The sequence below is a fragment of the Antennarius striatus genome, chromosome 11 (assembly GCF_040054535.1).
Source record: "Antennarius striatus isolate MH-2024 chromosome 11, ASM4005453v1, whole genome shotgun sequence".
NCBI lineage: Eukaryota > Metazoa > Chordata > Actinopteri > Lophiiformes > Antennariidae > Antennarius > Antennarius striatus.
The window spans coordinates 12838595-12859565 of NC_090786.1; the positions used below are offsets into that span (position 1 = coordinate 12838595).

The 20971-nt window shown below is 38.7% G+C and overlaps 2 protein-coding genes across 4 annotated transcripts; both read right to left on the reverse strand.

Moving 5' to 3' along the window:
- Positions 1-383: 383 nt before the first annotated feature.
- Positions 384-15688, reverse strand: abcc2 (ATP-binding cassette, sub-family C (CFTR/MRP), member 2). The gene is made up of 33 exons (XM_068327558.1): positions 15596-15688; positions 15284-15448; positions 14081-14257; positions 13009-13155; positions 12787-12927; positions 12523-12645; positions 12347-12402; positions 12010-12265; positions 11710-11897; positions 10953-11130; positions 10396-10650; positions 9714-9779; positions 9266-9403; positions 9029-9175; positions 8862-8946; positions 8695-8761; positions 8453-8579; positions 7994-8170; positions 6747-6914; positions 6372-6555; positions 6125-6260; positions 5811-5913; positions 5506-5725; positions 4756-4910; positions 4286-4441; positions 3966-4165; positions 3742-3868; positions 3536-3637; positions 3044-3187; positions 2659-2817; positions 2404-2570; positions 1683-1877; positions 384-1157 (listed from the first exon to the last, which is right to left on the reverse strand). Exons 2-33 carry the CDS (start codon positions 15326-15328, stop codon positions 1028-1030), a joined length of 4719 nt encoding a protein of 1572 aa, XP_068183659.1. The 5' UTR covers positions 15329-15448; positions 15596-15688; the 3' UTR covers positions 384-1027.
- A 1536-nt stretch (positions 15689-17224) lies between these two features.
- Positions 17225-20769, reverse strand: cutc (cutC copper transporter homolog (E. coli)). 3 transcript variants are annotated; one of them, XM_068327469.1, is made up of 8 exons: positions 20460-20510; positions 20203-20288; positions 19886-20095; positions 19233-19268; positions 18911-19044; positions 18805-18832; positions 18621-18726; positions 17225-18522 (listed from the first exon to the last, which is right to left on the reverse strand). In XM_068327469.1, exons 2-8 carry the CDS (start codon positions 20228-20230, stop codon positions 18411-18413), a joined length of 654 nt encoding a protein of 217 aa, XP_068183570.1. In that variant the 5' UTR covers positions 20231-20288; positions 20460-20510; the 3' UTR covers positions 17225-18410. The 3 variants fall into 3 exon arrangements, with proteins under 3 accessions (XP_068183570.1, XP_068183568.1, XP_068183567.1); XM_068327466.1 differs by having other exon boundaries at positions 17226-18522; positions 20203-20262; positions 20460-20769; XM_068327467.1 differs by lacking the exon at positions 20203-20288 and having other exon boundaries at positions 20460-20769.
- Positions 20770-20971: the final 202 nt, after the last annotated feature.

The following is a 20971-nucleotide window of genomic DNA, read 5'->3' on the forward strand; positions in this document are numbered from 1 at the left end:
TTTTATGTTTCTGAGAAACACTCATGAAAGAAACCTAGTGTCTGATCCAGTCCCGATCACAATGTGACTGTGTGTTTGTTCCTCATAAAAAAATGCTTCTACAGATGTGATAAAATCCACCTTTAACTCCTTCACTCAATGTCAGTGCAGTCAGACTGCACAGAGATCAGCTGTAGAACACTCCTCTGTTGTTCTCCATCATTCTTCATTGTTTTGTTAAGGTTTTTTTTTCATCTTACACTCCCACAACAATCTTAAAACTAACAGCTCTTATGCATTTGGGCTTCTGTCATTTTGTTCTCAGCTGGTTACTTTTAATTTCTGAGACATTTCGGTTTACTCATGATTCTCAAATGATTCATACAAAAACATCATCGGCCTTTAAGAAACTTTTATTGTGTACAAGTCTTTGTGTATTCAGTTGACACTGGTGGTATTCCAAGAAGTGCGTACCAACTGCTTGTTAGAATCACCTTGATGTGCTAATTCATAAATATATGGAATTCACTAGCAAATAAGGAACAATAATTAGAAATGTTACAGTTCAACCAGATGTTTATTTTCTCTAGGATCAGCACCAAACAGTATAAAAGGAAATTACATGAACAATAGCTGATAAAAAAAATCCAAGGTAGGTCAATGCACATACTTTCACATAAAAGACAGTCACATTTGTAGAAAATACAAATGAGACAGTATTGATGGAACTGATGTTTTTTTTAAATAGCCAGAACAAGGCCAGTTTCCCCCTGTGTTCATTCAATCTTCATGTTAAGATAAGATAAGCAGTAACTAGTTTGAGCTTCATCTTTACTGTATGGTTCTTAATTTAATTTATGTTTTACTTATTGATCACTATGACATAAAAATTTAAACTTTAAACCACACAAATCCATATAAAATGATTTACATACTGAATATGATTTTTCTAAATTTCTTGCTATAAATATAAATAGAATAATATTTTTAAAAAATAAAACAACATAATGCAATTGATGAAATTCAATTAAAAACTAAAAGTCCTAAATCAGAAGGTGGTGATGTCATCATGTGTTATCCCAGCATCCTTTGCCATGGCATAGAAGTGTCCACGTTTTTCAAGCAGATTGGCTGGTGAATCAAGCTCAATTATTTTACCAGCTTTGAGTACCATTATCCTGCAGAGTATGAAAACAGTCAAGAAAATGACCAGTGAGTGTGTGCAGTAAATGTTATCAATGACAGAGGAGGACAAGACTGACAATGTGCTGCAATAATATAAAGTAAATGGATTAGTGCTATTTGTCTCATATACTAGTTCACATCCAGATCCAGGATTATTCTTTAATTTCTAATAATGCAAAGATCATGGAATAAATATCCCCTCCAGTTTTAAATGCTCTTCTGTTTTCAGGTAACTGCAACTGTGGTTACAAGGCTATGAGTTGGATTTGTGGCAATGCTGGATTGAATCACGGGGGGCTGTTGGTCCTCGCTGGAGGTACAGTATGTGTAGCTTTGGTACACTGACTGTTTCAGCAGTCAGTGTACCAACTGACTAGATAAATGAATAGATAATGTGCTAATCTGGACTATATGCAAGTCTAACATGCACCAAACAAAGAAAAACAACTGTTGAGGAAGAAAGACACAATGTTGAAACAAACAATATGCACAGAATATTTGAATGTGTGCTATCTCACCTGGAGCTATCCATGATGCTGTGCAGGCGGTGGGCGATGGTGAGGACGGTGCAATGGGAGAACTCCTTTCGAATGGTGTTTTGAATCAGGTTGTCTGTCTCCAGGTCGACAGCTGCCGTCGCCTCATCCAGTATCAAGATGCGAGACTTCCTCAGCAAAGCTCGGGCCAGACACAGTAGCTGTCTCTGCCCAACGCTGGGAAGAGAGTGGCATGATCATAGAGTGGTTTAAAGTGGACTAACAGGATTTACCCTGACATTATGAAGCTGTGTGGGTGGAATGCATCGATGCTCTCTTAAGCCACACAATCACTACAAGTGCAAAGACAAGACATTTTTTAAAGATTGCTGGGGATAACCACAGTAATTGTAGGACTTATCTGTCACGGCGATTTTACATAGGAGCACTTGTACAATTTGATTATATGAGATTTAATTTTTAACTGACTAAATGGATCACATTCAAAAGAACACTTACAGAAACAAAGAACAGTCAATCCAATAGATAACAACTGAAGGAATAAAATCTGTTTTAGACGATATTTACACTGTATTAAGGAAACTGTGGCAAATCTACACATTATCAAATATATGCACATAATCTAGATTTTATAGAAAACAATCAACTTGGCATGAAGGAAGTAGTTTTATGACTCAGCTGCAATAAATTCATGATAACTGATTGAAAAAGTGGAAGAGTAACATTTTAATTTATGACAAACCTGAGGTTCTCTCCCCCCTCTGTGACCTCGTGTTGTAATCCTTGCTGTAGCCCCGCAACGTATTCCTTCAGATGAGAGAGTTCCAACACTTTCCAGATGTCCTCATCGCTGAACTTGTCAAAAGGATCCAGGTTCATCCTCAGGGACCCCGAGAACAACACTGGATCCTGCGCCCACATGATGGCATTAAAATGCATCATTCAAAACCAAATGCAGAGTGAGTTGGAGTGTTAATGTTTTTTGTGTGTATTGCACCTGTGGTATGATCGTAAGCCTGTTCCTGAGATCATGCAGGCCAAGTTTGGAAATATCCACACCATCAATGAGGATACGACCTCCTGCAGCTTCAATAATTCTAAACAAGCAGTTGGTCAGGCTTGATTTCCCAGCTCCAGTTCGACCCACTATACCAATCTGAGGGCAGGGAGAAACATGTGGGGGTCATTGACTGAAAGGTGTGAGTTGTTAATTTGGAGATTGTGTTTTTTGACAACTGGCTTCACAAATTTTATTGGACTCAGTGATAAAATCAGTCCACCAAAAGTGTAATACAGTGTTAATCTTTCTTAACATAAACACAAATCCAATCATTTGATATACTCTTGCACACACTGACAAGTACAGATGCGTAGACACACACCTTCTCTGTGCTTTTGATGTCACAAGAGATTCCATGCAGCACCAGATCTAACTCGGGCCTGTAGCGGACCTTGTAGTTTTCAAACTGTACTCTTCCTTCCTCAGGCCATTTCTCTGAAGGTCGAGTTTCTGTTATCCACTTCGCCTGTTGAACGTCGAAACAAATGGGAACATGTAAACTGTGAAACATGTCAGTTCTTGATCAAAGCTATGAAACCACTTTGTTGCCCAAGTGGAAAATTAGAACACATAAAAAAAAAACAAAATATCAAAAGATTATACTGTAAACATTTGTGCTTGATCACATTTATTGGAAGGAAAGGAATCAGAAGACTGCTGCTCTGCTCCAAAATATCAACAAGTCTCCTAAACTGACTGTCAGCAATAGAAGAAAAAACTCTGTTCTAAGCATGGAGATTCAATACAATTAACTGGACTTAAGTAATAGTTGCAAATGCAGTCATGTTCAAAGAAGCTGCTGCACTAAACGTACCTCATTTTCCAGCTCACTGTATTCACTCACTCTCTCCACAGCAACTATGTTGGTCTCTAGCTCTGACGTCATCCTCACCAGCCAGTTCAGCGTCTGGGTTACCTGTAAAAACCCCCAAACCACCTCAAACTTCAGCATTACCACTGTATCTGTTATTGCCTTCAACATTATCTGCATCGTAAATGATGAGAGCATCAGTCACTGACGTTAAGAGAGTAGGATATTGACAGGCCAACCAGACCGCTATCCAAAGTGTCTCTGGACAAGACAGCAAGCAGAGCTGCAAAAAACACCACCAGGTTACCAACAGACTCCAGACGGATGGCCAGCCATCTGTAGAGGGAAAACACACAAATATGAGTGTGTCGCACTGAGGCACCAATGAGAAAGTAAGCTGCTTGAATTTGTTGATTTGTGATTGCAGATTGACCTGTTGGACACTATCCAAGGGTAGACACTCATGAGGTTTGCATCAATGGTTGTTTCGTTATGCTTAATAAACCGTTCTTGATGGCCGTAGGCTCTTATCACCGACAGACCAGACACTGTCTCACTGAAATGTGAATATATAGGAGAGCGAGACACTGAGTCCAGTCGACGCAGCTGTCTTGAAGTCGCCACATAGAAGCGCTAGGTGACCAAGATACATGAGGAAAAAGATAGCGTGAGGTTCAGCTGGAGTTGTCTTTGAAATTGGAACATATTTCTTTCTCAAGAATGTTTATTGGTGTGATATTTTGGTGACCTGACCTGTACAAAGTAGTAGATCACGGCTAGAGGAATGATGACTATGGCAAAGAAAGGAGTGGCCAGACAGATGACAAACAGCGTCCCCAGCACACCCAGCAGACACAGGAGCCAGGAGCGGAAGGACTGTGGAATGGCTTCGTCCACGGTGAAAATGTCCTGAAGAAGCAGTCAAGAGTTGTAGCAGCAGTCTTAAAATGTTTTAAATGTGAAATTGCTTTCATGTCACAGTCCAGAAGATTGTTATTATATTTCCTGGGCTCTGACTAAGATTATCTTATGTATCCTCATTCAAATTATCCTCCCATTCATAGTTTTGAGAGACAAGAGGTCTATAACGTTTCTCATTCAGGTCATGGTACAAATCTTGAAGACATTTTGCTTCTCATCCAAGAGAGTTTCAATAAGCTTCTTTTGAGATGCAGATATAAAAAAAAAAAATCAGAAAGGAAAACAAACAAAGTAAATCTGACCTTTGCAAAGCGGTTGACCACCCTACCGATGGGCGTGGTGTCAAAGAACAACATTGGGACTCTGAGGATGTTGTTCAGCAGACTTGAATGCAGGATACGAGACGCATCAACTGAAGCATTGGCCAGGAGCAGAGTACCAATAAACACAAAGATGCCTGCCATAAAAGAAGAGGACTTTAGTGTTATAAAGCTCTCAATGTCACCAGAACTGTATGATGTTATATTGAACAGATCTGAATCTGCATATTCTCTAAAACTAGAACAAGAATCTGAAAGCCTATAGAGTGGACTTCATATAACTGTGTAAAGCTATTTTTTATGATCATGAGAACATTACAATAGTGTCTTTTTTAACAAGCACTACAGTAAGCAAATTAAATTATGAAATGTAATGTATTAAGATTTCTTTCTTATTTTATGCCACAAATAATAACGGCTATCACACTTTTAATTTAACATTTGATCCATTTGTGTGTCTACATTTAATTCATGCACAAGAAAAACCCAGCTAACTGACAAAGACAGAGGTATCATAACTTCTAGCATAAAATACTTCAGCAGTCCAGCGGATAAAACACAAGATTAATAAATCCTCTAAATCTCAAATTTGACTTTAACACAATATTAAACATGAAGAAACTGAATGAGAAGGATGGGATATAAAAGTTCTGTTTTATGTTGTTGGCCAAGACTGGTAAAAATGTAAGTCGAAGCTAAATCACAGAAATTGGAAAATAGCTGTTCAGTTACCCTGAGCCACACCCAGAGCCCCAAACACCCCCACCCTGGTATCCCTCTTCCAGCTGGGGTATGTGGTTTCATTGAAGTCCTCTGCATCATTGGTCCAGTCGCTCAGCCAAACGTTCTGACCGATGAAGGCAGCATTCTGGATGAAGTAAACTACAAACACCAAAAATGTATACCCCCAGCCCATGGCACGCATGTACTGGAGGAACACCGAGAACTTCACCTGGATGTATGAAAGAAAAAAACAGCTGATGCAAAAAGTTATAGTGTTATTTGTGCTGATGAAAATAAGCATTTAGGATGGTTACCTGTCCTGTCTCCATGGCTTCCTTTTCTATTAGTGTCTGGCCTTTGTTTGATTTACTAACATCTTCAGATTTTTTTATGGAACTGGTTTTTCTTAGTCTGACACTAGGAAGTAGAACAGAGCAATCAAAAAAGACGGTAAGATGAAAAGATCCTCAGAGGGAGAATTAAATATTGTTCTTAGATGAAGTCTGACAATATTTTGGACATAGTATGTTGCAACATATTTTACTTGCTCATGTGCCCTACGCTTCCCTTTATATTAATCTACACTCACAAACTGCTTCTTTATATCGTTTTCCACTTTGTATCTAACCTGCTGTTGCGTTGACTGCGACGGATGCTGTTTTCTCTCTTCAGTGTGAAAGAAACTGTATCCTCAAGTGGAGAATCTGGTTGAGGGTCCTCTCTCTCTGGAATGAGCTCTACGTCTGCAGCGTCCTCGCTCAAATCTGAATAAACATGGCTGCATATTAAACAAGGTAACAAAAAATATACAGAAACAGTATTAAAATATTTTGCACATCTTCTGTCCATAATGCAGTGAAAGAAAATGTTACTACCAGACTCTGGCTTCATCTGATTATTTTGTCCTTTGGCATATGTGTCTAGAAACTCAGAAAAGGCTCCCTTGCTGGCACGAAGGCTGCTGTAAGATCCAACCTCAGACACCACTCCATCCACCAAGACCACTATTTCATCTACGTATGGCAGGAAACTGACTCCATGAGTCACCAGAATGCGAGTCTGTGTTGACGAACACACAACCGGTCTCAGCAGTGAAATCATTATTCACTTCAAGTATTGGAAAAAAAAAGGAACTAAATATTACACTGCATTCTGCAGTGGTCTACCAGTTTGTCTACGGAAGTATAAATGATCATATATTTATGTTACCAAAATATAGCAACTAGTATTGAGCTTAATGTAACACAGACCTTGTCTTTAAGCATTCCATTGGGTCCTATCACTTGGTCAAAGAGATGTTTTCCTACATGAGAGTCCACAGCAGACAGGGGATCATCCAATAGATAAATATCAGCCTCACTGTAGGCTGCCCGGGCCAGGCTGACCCGCTGCTTCTGACCCCCAGAGAGGTTGATACCCTGAGAGGAGAGGACAGGAGAGGACAGATTTTTTTTTTACCTGCATCCGTTTTCTTTGTTCCTTGTTCATTCATTCATTCATTCATTCATTCATTCATTCATTCATTCATTCATTCATTCATTCATTCATTCATTCATTCATTCATTCATTCATTCACTCATTCACTCATTCATTCATTTATCAGATTTATTTAAAAGCTGCCATACAGATTTCCATAAAACTTGTTGGCAGGATGAGGTCAGATAACCTCAACATACAAGTGTAGAATTGTTCAACTGTTGCAGAGGGTGGAAGTAATTATTGCAATTTTGTTATTAAACTAGAATTACTGTAACTTTGTATGCCTTCATACACCACAATTTATCATTAAACTTGATTCATCCAGACTCATCTAATGTAGATCCATAGCATGTCAGAATAATTCGACATTTGTATATAAAATTAATGTAAATTCCAAAGATAATTTTGGATACAAATTAAAAAAAATTTTCTTGAAGTCAAGATGATCAATAATCAACTTGTCTTCATCTTCTTATCAGATCCAGGTAATGGGTCTACTCTGGAGCCTATCCCAGCTGACTACAGGCAACAGTAAGATACACCCTGGGTAAGTCGCCAGTTTATTGCAGCGAAATATAAAATGCTCTCACTTCATAAACGTGTCCCACTAAAACTTTTACCACTAATGTTGGAAATTTATGCCAATTTTTGAGGAAATTCCTATGAGGCATTCCTGAGATATTGTTTTCATGGAAATGAGACTGTATGCACACATGGATGGACTACCAGAAAACAGATTTCTCTCTCACAGCTGTCACAAGGCATGAAAATGGAGATTACTACTATGAAGAAAACAAACAGTTTTATTCGCCAAAAAAAAACCCCCAAACCTGTTTCAGGATGATTGCAAAAGCAGAGATCATGAAGGATTATACAACCAGGAATTAGAATAGCTCCACATATCTACATGAAAAGACACTTACATGTCCCAGTTTGTCTTTATAAGATATGAACAGAAATAAAAACCCCAATGATTACGATAATTAATTCATTGAACCCTGAAATCCATGCATCTTACTTTCTCTCCAATCTCAGTTTGGTCCCCACCAGGCAGCAGCTCCAGGTCAGGAATGAGAGCACAGGCCTGAATCACACGCTGGAACCTCCTCTCCTCATGGGCCGAGCCGAAGAGAATATTATCCTTCAGAGTGGAATTTTGGATCCAGGCTTGTTGCGGCACAAAGGCGAGGGAACCCTGAAAAGATAAGACATTAAGAGATGAAACCAGAAGAGCAGAAGTATTACTTACATTTTGTGTTCGGAACAAGATTATTATACACTAAAAATTGCAAAAGCATTTTTAAATAATGGTGCACCAATCAGACATGGTACTTGTGTTTTTTATGTGTGCAACAAGAAAAACAAAGAATTTTAAAAACTGAGTCACTATTTTAACAGCGTGAGGTGTATAATACATGTCCTTGGCTGCAAACACATAGACAGTGAGTTAAATATGAAGACAGAAATGAGGTGTTACCTTGATGTTGATGAAGCCTTTAGTGCGATGCATCTCCCCCAGGAGCGCCGAGATGAGAGACGACTTCCCTGAGCCCACAGCTCCCACTACTGCTACCAGCTTGCCTGGCTTAATATCCAGGGACACACTGTAAAGCACACACACAGAAAAAAATATGAAATACAGTTGGAATAAATGAACACTTAACAGCCATATGGTGTAATATCCAAATGTGTTTCTATTTTATGTTTGACTCAACAGACTTTTTTAGCAGAGGCTCAGCATCTTTTTCCCAGGCAAAGGAGCCATCGCATATGCTGACAGCAGAATCTATGAGACAAAAACAGACCCACAGAGTAATGAACGCAGGGAACGGATTTACTGAATTTACAAACTGGTGCAACAGGTAAATGGGAATGGTTGAACATACTGAAACTGGGGTCGTGTTTCACAATATCACTTTCAAGGTCATCACCACCAAGAAACTTCTCCAGACGCTTCCTGGACACTGTCGTCTGAAGCGTCAAAGAACAGCTCAATGGGTTTTTATCACAGGTTAAAAATGCATGCGAGCACTGTGGGGTAAAATTCCCTTACTTGCACCATGGCAGCGATGAGCATGGGCAGCATGGCCAGGGGAAACCGCAGGATGTTGAAAAGTGCAATGGAAGTGAAAGCTTTCTCAGCGCTCAACACATTGTCTGTGCTCACCCATACATACACTCCCAATGTAACCAGAGAAACCTGGAAAAAAACAAATACAAAAACAAAAACAAAAAATAGAAAAAAAAACTACACTTTTTAGCTGTTGCTGCTCATCTCTTTGTTACTGACCAGAGCCGGAGCACACTGGAAGATGAAGGTGGAAACAGATGTCAGGTAGGCAAACTTCTTCATGACCTTCAGCTCCTGACCTCTGATATCTTCAACCTGTGCCTGGAAGGATGGCTCCCATGCATAAAGCTTCAGAATCTGGTGGAAAGGGAAAGACAAAAAGGAGGATGAAGAAGGAACATTGTTGAGGGTGCGGAAAAGGAAGGGCGGTGACACAGTGGGAGAGCATTCATATCTTAAGCCATGGGTGGTGGATGTAGTATAATAGAAGTCACTATGGACCAAAGTTTCCTCTTTTTCCTGAGGCTCAAGAGCCTTTAATCTGAGGAAAACCTCACATATTGTCTCCAAATTCCATCAATACACCCGAATCTTTATAAACAAGGGGATAAAGACGGTGATCTTACAGCAAAAATTGATTGTTGAATCAACCCAGTAAACATCTCACCTTTATTCCATTTAGTACTTCATTCATGATTTTCAGCCTCTTGTCTTTAAACTTCATGTTCTCTATCTGAAAAGAGATTAATAAATCAATGCAGGCAAGCTCAGCATAAAAAAACAAACAAAAAAACATATTTGCAGAGAGAAAGAAGAGGTATAAACCTATGTACTGACTCAAAAAGTCATTTTTCTCGACACCTTTCTTTAATCAACACATGAATATCTAATCTAATGTGAGGTAACTAGACATGCACAATTACAAAGGCTACCAGACCAGTCCCTGATGCCTGCTCCTATAATTTCATGTATATTTGTCATTCTAAAAAAAGTGTTTTTTCAAAGTTCTGCAAAAATGTTGAGCTCAGTTTGTTCCCTAAAGACTAGAACCTTAACTTTAAATGGTTTCTTATCCTGTGATTGAGTGGTTGTTTAAGTGTAAGCGCAGGTAAAGACCATTATGTAGTTGTTTTATTAACATCTTAATGTTGAACTCTGAAAACGTATTCATTTTGATCATGTGGGCAAAAATACTTTTGCTTTCATTTGAATGAGTCATCAGCTGTAAACCTTCTATTTTCTTATGTTCCTTGAAGTGGAATGTGATCAAAGCGTGGTATGTCAGTATGTGTACATAGGACCATATTCTGGCTTTACATTTACATGTATTTTGCTTGTGCAGATCTGACCTGGATTTTTCTGGCCTTGGAAGCTATCAGCCCATTGATCGGCACCATAAGCACCATAACAGCCAATCCTGCCAACACAGACGGTCCCAACTCCAGCCAGAGAAAAACAATGGACAGGAGGATCTGCAGAGGGCACGACCACAGCAGGTGGATGAAGTTGGTCACATCGTTGAAGCGCTGGGCGTCTGCTGACATCAGGTTCACTGTTTCGCCAACTGTCGACTCTTTACGAGCTTCATTAGACACAACCATTGCCTTGAAAATGGGGAATTCAGTGGAACAAAAGACAAAAGGGAAAACAAATGTTAAACAAGTCCTTATAAAAAAACAGCATAGCTGGGGGAATTTGGAACACAGCTGCTGCAGGTGCAGTTATATTCATCTTCAAATATACATATGAGATGTTGAACAGCACTGAATATTGTATCTTGGTGGAGCCACAAGAGACTGAGTCTTAGAACCTGCACAGACTTTATGAAAATTCTGACTCGTAGTTGAGTATCTGAGGTAAAGTAAAGTTTTGATGTTTAGGCGTCCACATTTTTTTTTTCTTTTACCTTTTTGTACACAGCAGCCATAATTGCAGTGCGGACCTGCATTCCCAGTACGAAGCAGCGCTGGAAGTACTGCTGCAGGAAGATGGACTGCAGAATACTGACCACCAGCAGCAACACTGCATACAGGTAACCTTCCCAGGTATGTCTGGATTCGTCCTGAGTGAAGGAGATCATCAATCTGGGAAAACACAAAAGTTTAGTTTATGGGTTGCTCAAAATATACTACTGTGATGTTGACAGCACCAACATGCATTTTGAATTGTAATGGCATCTTTTGTCATTTTTTTTTGGCATGTTTACTTTTCTTTTCGTTTCAAACATTCTGTTTAAAGCTACTGGGGAGTAGGCTTCTGCACAAATAAAAAATAATTCCATTAAATTTGTGCTGGGCAGAAAATTGCTTCAGTGATGTCACTTCAAGAAAAGTTGGTAGACCGGAAGAAGATTGGGAATGAAAACAATGCTATGGTGAGTTTACTGACCCTGAGTTAATGATTACAGTGAATGCTGATAGAGCTTTACACTGTCAGCCAACAGCAATAAAATGAATCCTGTGAGGATGACTGTTTATGCAACGTCACTTCGCAGATTCAGGCTATCTGCTCTATGTGCTCATGAAGACTTCAAAATTGCAACAAAAAAAAAAGTCCAAGTGAAATTGTAAACTAATGCGTGGCAATTTGCTTACATGATAATAACAGAAAGAAATGAGGAGATATATTTCACCACCGGAGATTTTATTTCAGATTTGACTCACTTCAGAAGTTGAGGACTGGCAAAAGCCAGTAGATCCTGCAGGAGTTTGAAGAAGGCAGATTCAATCAGAATCCATTTAAAGGTTTTGTAAATGGTGGTAATCAGCCAGGAATTGGGATAGTCCTCTTCCTTTTCTTTCTTTTTCTCCTTTTTCTTCTTCTTTTTATCTTCTTTTGTTCCCTTTTCCTCCTTAAATAGAATGCAGTTTGAACAAGCCTTTGAGCACCTTTTGCAAGTCCATGAATAGTAACAAAATACAGAAGGGAAAAAATGGTTTTGAATAATAAATAAACATTTTCACCATCATCAACACGTCCTGACTGACGCCTTTCCTCAGACCATTGGAGAGGTCGTTTTTACAGGCCTCTTCCTGGACTTTGTTTCTCTTCTTATCCTGTTTCATCTTCAGCCTGACCTGGTAGCGAACTCGAGCTGCTACCAGCTCCGACTGCATGAAATGCTGGAAGAACCGGTTGATGTAAGTAGTGCCATCTTTCTCTTTCAAGTCCCACATGTCCTCCTGAACCAGGGGCTGCTTGTACCCCTTGAACACCATGCTGAAAAGACAAGAAGATGTTAGAGATTGTGATGCTCTTGAGTATTTACTAAGAATCTTACTGTTACTACTTTGAATTTACCCATTAAACCAGTTGAAAGTGATTCTGCTCAGAAATGCTGCTCCTGCCTCTGGATTCTGTGGATGAATAAAATAAAAGATGAGGTAATGTTCATTATTTCATATTTCTGATATTACTATTGGTTTTAAATCATCAAAACAAAAAGAAATAAAGAGCAAAGATAGGTTCTTATGCACCTTTTCCACAAGTTCCTCTACCTCCAATGGGATATCAGCCAAAGCAGAGAGAACAAGAGCAATCAATTCCAGCCCAAAGGAAATGTAGAAAAGGCAAAACCGAGGCATATCACTGATTTCTCCCTATAAGAGTAAAAGGACGGGTGAGAGAGATGTAAGAATGCATTACTGATAAATATGTAGAACTGAAGTTATTGTTCCTTCATAATGACAATACTTTTGATCTGTCTTGTTCTCAACTTGATCTTTAGTCTCAATTCATACCAACTTGAGTGCCTCCCGTAGTTGGGTCTGGAAGGGGAAAATGTCACACAGAACAAGAAGCAACCAGAAGACAAAAAGAGAGGAAGAATCTACTGCGCCATTCCTCTGCCTTACTCCTTCCTGACACAACAGCAAGAGGATCTAACAAGAAAATACACAAACATAAAAAACACATCTTTCCATCTTGAGAAGAAAATGAATATTAAACCTTGCTGTATTTACCCATGTGACAGCATACAGGATAGGGTTTGTGAAGTATACTGCAGGACTTTTCTCTGTTGAATCTGCATTTTCATTTGGACCAAAATCCTTTCCCAAGGTGACTGCCAGGCCCGCGATGGCTGTGAGTAACAGTAGAGACACTACCAGCTGAGGGGAAAAGTTAAGAATCTATTAAAATCAAATTTTTTAATCCTTTAAAGGTCGCACATTATGCAAAAATCATTTTTCATGGCTTTCCATAACCATAACCTAGATTTCCTTTAGGGTTATGGATAGGTCAGGTTTTCAGAGTTTGGTTCATTCATAATTTCACAGTGGATAAAAGAAGGACAAACTGCTGCAGACGACGTGCCAAAAGGCCACATGAAGACCAAAATCAGCACAATACCTAGTTTATATTTTGACAGGAAATGTGAAATCTTAAACTGCAGGGTGCTAATGTTACTTTCTATAGACCATAAGCATTAGGCTAAATCCTCTTGCCATTTTGGTGCAATCTGCCTTCATGGTCCTGAAGCCGAATAATTTAATATTATGTGGCTGGCACGTAATATTAAATGTTAAGTTTATATTAAATATGAATGCTCAATGATTTGGAATTGAGCTTCCTAGTGTCTACCATTAACCTAAAAAAGAATTGGGCCTCTTGATTGATTATTTTTTCATGATTTTAAAAAGGAAACATCCTCTCCTCTGTTTTTTGTATTCCTTTTTTCTTTTGACACATCACACCCTGGTGTTCACTTCACGTCAATGAGCAGCATTTGACATTATAAGGCTAAAATGGAGATGTTTCTGTCTATATGTCAAATCTGTCTACACTTATGTATACTACTGTATGTCTAATACAGTAGTAATTAAAGTACTTGCATGTACATGGGTCCTGCAGAAAGAGTAATAACACAAATTATTAATCTAAACATTTTATTTCTAAACATACTGTATGTCACAGAGGATCTATGGATTTAGAAAAATGTGACAAATGGGATAACTGTGTTTTTTATTCTTAGATTAAAGATTTCTTAAACGTGTTTTTCTTAACGGTGTAACAGTCTTTTGTCTTGTACATTACCTGTTTGCAGAGGTAAAGCTTGGACAGGTGTTTTCTGTTAACTTTTGTGTTCCTGCAGAAGGACACCATGTGCCATGGAGCACAGAGCCACAGGAACCCCAGGGGAATCCAGACCAGCACTGTTTGCTCTACACATACTGGAAGATCTGGGTCCTCTCTATCCAGATATGAGGCATTCTGCATCACAAGCACAAACACAAAAGTATAAATCCAAAACTGACATGACGACTTTGTTGCAATCATAATATCAGAGAAAGGCAAACACATTCCTGTTTCCCCAGAGTACATTTTCAGATTACACTAGAGGGATACGGCAACCCTTATTTTAAAGTTAATCATCAGTGAATCACCTGTCAATGAACCCTAAGTCTGTCTTTACAGCTACATGTGCAGCATGGGGCATACATCCTGTCAATCAATCAATCAATCCATCCTCTAAATAGTTCATAAGATCTCTCTATTGATCATCTAATTAATTAATAAGGTTGGTTAATTTTTGAATGTACTTTTTCTCATTAATAGTCCACTGAAACTTTGACAAAGTGGTGAATGTAAAACTGTTTTTGCTTATACAGTCATAGCAACAGAAAGCTGCAGCTCATAAACATGTAATGTTGAGTCATGTATTACTTAAGAGTAGTAACTGCTCAGTCATGCTGGGCGCACCATGTTCAAGGGTGAAAAACTTTCAGAAACAAGATTATAATAAATTCATTAATACAAAAGCCAAGTTTAAACAGATTTTTCTTTTCATACACTAGTTAATTGTTTTTTTTGTCAGTACATTTAAACCATAAACACCTTCATAATTTCCTTCATATTTGTTTGACACACAATAAAGAATCATAATTTGAAAAGCCTGTACCAAAAAAGACAATCAAACAAAAGTAAAGAAGCTCATAGTCAGATTAGGTAGGATGTATAACTCCTGCCTTTGTGGTATTTTAAATTGTGATAAAATATACCTGAAGAAATTATAAGAACACCACAAACTCCAGCCAACACTTTTGTATGTTTTACAGAGATTTTGAGTTAAATTGTGTCCCTCCCGTGTTAATCCGTAATTGGTCTCATGTATGCGCATTAGAAGTTACCAAAGTAATTGAGTGTTTTTTATCTAAAAATGGAAACAATGACATAAAGTCCACCTCGGGTTCACCCCAGTCTCACTTCAGCTACACTGACCCCGGCTGTTGAACTCACCCAGAACACAGATCCACAGAACTCGTCCAGAGGTGCAGCACACATGATCCACACTGATGTCTTCAGCTGCTCTTAGATGACTGGACAACCACAGGCCTTTCACCTGCTGCTTCAACGCTTTGGAAACTGGCACATGCAACAATCTCCCCCCAGTCCAGCCACCGACTAGAGACAATAACAGGATGTGATGTCGCTTTAAGCAGAAACAACTACAGAGAAAACCAGAGTGGCTAAACCTGAATCGTAATTTTGATGTATGGAGGCAGATTTTTAGGGTTGTCCTCAAGCACCCCTCTGTGACTTGGCGGATACCTGCAAGACGAACGCTCACACAGCCTTCCAGAGAGTGAATGAGAAACTCAACAGCCTTAGACAGGGTTGTTGAGAAAACCTGCACCAGCCCACTGTCACTGATGTCTAAAGTTCAAAGATAGAGAAGAAGTGAAGAGAGAGAGAGAGAGAGAGAGAGAGAGAGAGAGAGAGAGGGGGAGAGAGAGAGAGAGAGAGAGAGAAGGAAGGAGTGAGTTAGTACTTGTATAGTATTGCTCTGCTGTGATTCTGGAATGTGTTCATGAAGGGGAAGGAGAGGAAGTGGGCTCATCACACCCCGTTTGTTTCCACTTATCCTCTGTCAGATTTTCTCTAAACAGGGAAGTATTTTCAGCACCGAGTCACATCAGATTAGTTTCAGGCATCCATGCGTTTGAATGACGTTGCTGTAGCAGCTCAGTAAAAATTTGTAAAAATAAAATGGTCACAAGTAAAGTTGACTTCTGATGCTGCTGCTGACTGTGTGGATTTTTTTCTCATCTGTCCAGTTCTGGATAGGAAAGCAGGTAGACTCCACAAATGCATTCAGACTGTATACATGGGGTGCTTTTTAAAAAGAAATAAACAAACCCAGTGAGAAAGTTGGTACGAGCCACTGATTCCAAACAAACCACACAAATGAAGACAAAAGCTGCTTGTGTTTATGTGTTATTTGTCTGTGTAAAGGTCAGCAACATAGTCATATACCGCACGTATTACCCTGTCTCATATTAGGGGTAAAGATCACCTTTTCATTTTCATACTGAACACAATTGACTATATACAATTTCTGATAACAAATGTATCAGAACAAGGCAGATAACTATAAAAAACATTTAAGTTAAAACTGAGAGTTAAAACTGAACTCTCAGCAGACTTTTCACAATTCCATAATCATTTACACTGTCGCAACTATATGTTTTTATTACCATGTGAAAAAGTCTCCCACTTATTGTGATGATCCTAAACATACAGTTTGACCATGTGATAGTTAATCATTATATTTTTGATAGCACCACATGTGTATATGCTGACTCATGTGTATGTAGTCCCAAGGACAGCAATGAGATATAGGAGAACACACACACACACACAGACACACTATGAAAGTCAGGTAGAAAAATGGATTAATAACTATACAAACTTGGGAGTCTGATGATCGTGATAATTAGCATCCAACAATCTGTATGCCTGTTATAAAATAATGAAGTGTGTGTTTCATTGACAAGGATCTCAGCTGAGAGAACAATGAGCAGGATGAAACATGAACAAGAGTTAGGTGTTGGGTTAGAAAGAAAGCTGTATTGGCGTGGTTTCCAATATCAAAAACAAATATTTTGTTCTTACGAGGCTACAGCAGAGAGCAATTCACAACCAGAGATTTACAAAGAGTAAATAATTGATTGAAAAGGTGAAACAGAGGCAAAGGTTGTATTAAAGACTGAGAATGCTGTAGAGGTGCTACTTTTTTTTTTATCCCCCACAAAACAAATGCAAGTGTCTGTAAACTGGATCAACTCTGTATGACTCAATACTCTTCAGTTTAAATGTCTCTTTGTCTCTTCTCTCTCACCAGTGAACATACCTTTATACCTTTAATAGACACCATTATTTAGAAGCCAAGTTACATCAAATAGCTGTTTTTTCAAATGACCATTTATTATGCATCATCTCTCATTTAGAGGACAATAAAAGACGTTTTCCAGATTAACCTGCTGTGTAAAGTCTTATCAAGGCCAGCTCACCACAGACTGATCCAAAATACTGTCACGCAAACAAAGTAATGACATCATGCATTATACAACACTGTGACACAGATGAATGACAGGACCTTTATGGAAAGGTAGGTTCATTGAAGTAATTGGATAACTTTACCTAGTAAAATTGAGCAAAGGTCCAGTCATGATGGGATTCTGGGGTTTTCTTAGTCATTGATATTACTCTATAAACTGTCAATCAACTTGTGATAAACTGCTGGGTCATGTAATTTAATGTCTTTAATATTTTTCCAAGACAAACTGAAGTGACGTTGTGATTTATCAAGCAACTGGTGAAGTTGTACTGAAAATCATAGTTTAATGTTTACAATGACATCATGTTATGTCTGTTCATTTTAATCTCTGTTAATGGTTCTTTGTTTAATGAATTCTCAAGACCAAAGACCCAGGAGTCAGATTTTCATGAGCAGTCAGCAGTTTCTTTTTTGTGTTACGGTGAGATTAAGACCCACATTTGAGACTCTAATGATCTTTTTTTATCACCAATTGAGCTACGTTATACAACAATGGACATGAGATTTAAACTTCACCCATAATTACAATTTGTGTAACTGATGCGTCATGCCGCATTAGCATGGCTTATCTGTCAATGAAACAAATAGACTGGTTTATCATGATTAATCTATTATAAAAACTGACATTTTACAACACCATGATTAATCTATTATAAAAACTGACATTTTACAACAATAAAAATGACAATGAATTTAATTTAAAAAAAACAAACATTTAATTCAGAAAAAAATTACATCAAGTTCAAATGTGTCCTCAGAAACAATAAAGGACATCACAGATTTGCATTATCTTCCACCTAGTCGTAGACAATTATCAGTCACTCATATGGCAGCTGGAAAAATCCTGTTCTGGAAACAGCTGCAGGACTGTTCAGCGCTTTTCCTCAGTTTTTTGGAGCACAATAATTTTTCACATAGCCAAGTATTAAGTATTTAGTCATTCTGAAAATCTATAAATGATAATGACCACAAATGTAATCAATCAATTCTGAGGTATCTGTGAATGGATGGCTGTCCAGCACCCATTCACAAGGTATTTCTGGCTATGGCATTAAGAGTGCGGACTTTGCTCACGTCTGCCACCTTCAGTCCATACTCAGGTGCTGAGAGGGACGCTCCCATCGACACACAAGTGTTTCTGCACACAGAGACATCATAAAAAATCAGCAATAAAAGAGTTTACTTGGAAGTTATCCACCTAATAATTGTAGACTATTTAATATTAACCTCTCATACCTAAATTTCATGGCCGAATCCTTGCTGGAGCGGGCAGAACAGTGAAATTCTTGAACCCCAGACCCCTCTAGAATCCTCTGCAAGTTTCTCTCATTGATACCCCCTCCTGTATTAAAAAGCACAAATGACCAATTCAGAAAAAATATCAAGTAACTGCATATGACAGATTAACAGAAGCTCTAACCTGGCATGACAGCAATCCTGCCTTTAGCCTGTTGAGGTGAAGATAACACATAACGTTCACTTACTCACATAAAAACATGCATGGTTAAAATAGAATTTATACATACTTGTTCAAAAAGCCGTTTGATTAGAGGGAGCCCTTCCAGCGCAGTGGTATCACAGCCACTTGTCAACACACGCTGGAACCCCAGCGATACCAGTGTCTCCAGAGCAACCACTGGGTCATGAACCATGTCGAAAGCTGCAGTAGGATCAATATCAGTTTAATAATACAAGTCAAGCCTCGCTAGCATACAGTGATTATTATGTCTTGGAAGAGTGCTGATAAAAAAACCCACTCTAACAGGCTTTCATTCCATTGAGGCTTTGCAAGGTTTGTCCAGTCTAATTGTGTTACACAACACAAAGTTTAAAAAAGAAAAAAGTTACCTCGGTGGAAGGTCACAGGCAAAGGTCGAGCAGCAGCTTATGAGCAAGAAGAGAAAATAAAGAAAATGTATGTATTATTAAACATTATATAAAAAGACTCACATGAATAAAACCTCATACATGTAATAATAATCCTTATTCTACTATTATATGACTGATTGTGTTTATTACTGTGTGCACTGGATTATTACAACCTACTGCCTATTTAGATTTGGAAAGTAATCTAAATAGGCAGTAGGTTGTAGAAAAACCAGTGAAACAGTGAAGTCAAATAATGTACAACATGCCTTGCCCTGAGTGCAATGATATAAACACTGCATTAGTGACAATAGTGTGGAGGTACGTGGTCTCTGGGTGCTTTCTATTTCTGTCTGGAATGTTCTTTCTCCATCAGTACACAAAGATCTATGGGTTGGAAAAATGTTCTGAAAAATTGTTAAAAAATTATGTGCAATAGTAGAAGAATGACAATTTGAATAAACCAAATGAATGCACTGCACATCTGTTACATACATTATTTTTAGATGTAATTTTTTTAATGAATTTGTTGAAATGAACACCAGGAACTGTTGGTGAGTATGTCGAATGCTTTTGTTATCTACATAGGAAGCCCATACAAGGATCACAATCACATATTAATGGGCTGACGTTACCTAATAACTCCATACACAGCTCTGCGTCCACCCGTCCATCCTCTGTCAGGGCTCCAAGCACCAGCCCATCAGCACCATGGCTCTTCATCAGCTCTATGTCCTTCCTCATCACCTCCACCTCCTGGTCTGTGTACAGGAAGTCCCCCCCACGAGGCCGAATCATCACATAGACAGGGATTTTAACATACTGCTTCACCACCTGTAGTAAACCTGGCAAAGCAAATAATAATAATAATGATATGCATGATTCTCCAGTGTGCTTGTCACATTTCAGCAGATGTTTAGGGTTGTGCACGAACATCTGAGCTTTTGCTCACCCAAACTGGGGGTGAGTCCCCCCTCCATAAGACTAGAACACAGTTCAAGTCGACTTGCACCTGTCAGGAGAGACAAACACTCCTTTCTGAGAAATTAGAACATTCCATGTCACTTTAGTTCCCAGTGTTTAGAGCATACAGTAAGATGCGTGTGAGACAGTTTTTAATTGTTTCGTTTAATTCTTTTAGAACCTGATCGTTGAAGTTTTCTTTTTTTTTCTTTTTTTTTAAAGTGCGACAGCGTTGTCATTACCAACCTCCTCGTTGAGCATTGACAGCAGATTCCACTGAGTCCACACACACCTCCATTAAAAAGTCCTCTGCCATTCTGACAGGGCACACAGAGAAAGGTCTGCAGACAGACAGGCGGACGGGCTCAAAAGGAGATTCGATGCCAATTTGCTGGTTAAATTTACAATAATCTAGCAAACGATTTAATCTCCAACAACACCAGCTAACTATCAAATCCAATTTCTACAAATCATGGGACCTTATCCTTCGATTGCAAGAGCTATGAGGTCGGGTGGCAGAATTATTTACAGTCTGCGCTTATAGCATGTTTTCCGGGTAGTTGAATTTGGGACTCGCTGATAGACGAGGGGACGGCGCTATCTTGTACACGTGTCATTATCTCGCAAGAGGAAGGTGACCGCCTGTGCGGGACACGCTAAGTAACAAAACAAAGCGAGCCATCTGGACGTGCGGTTTCCTGGGACATTTAAATATAAAATACAGATTTTTTTTTTGTATTTGTATTTTTGTTTCCTAT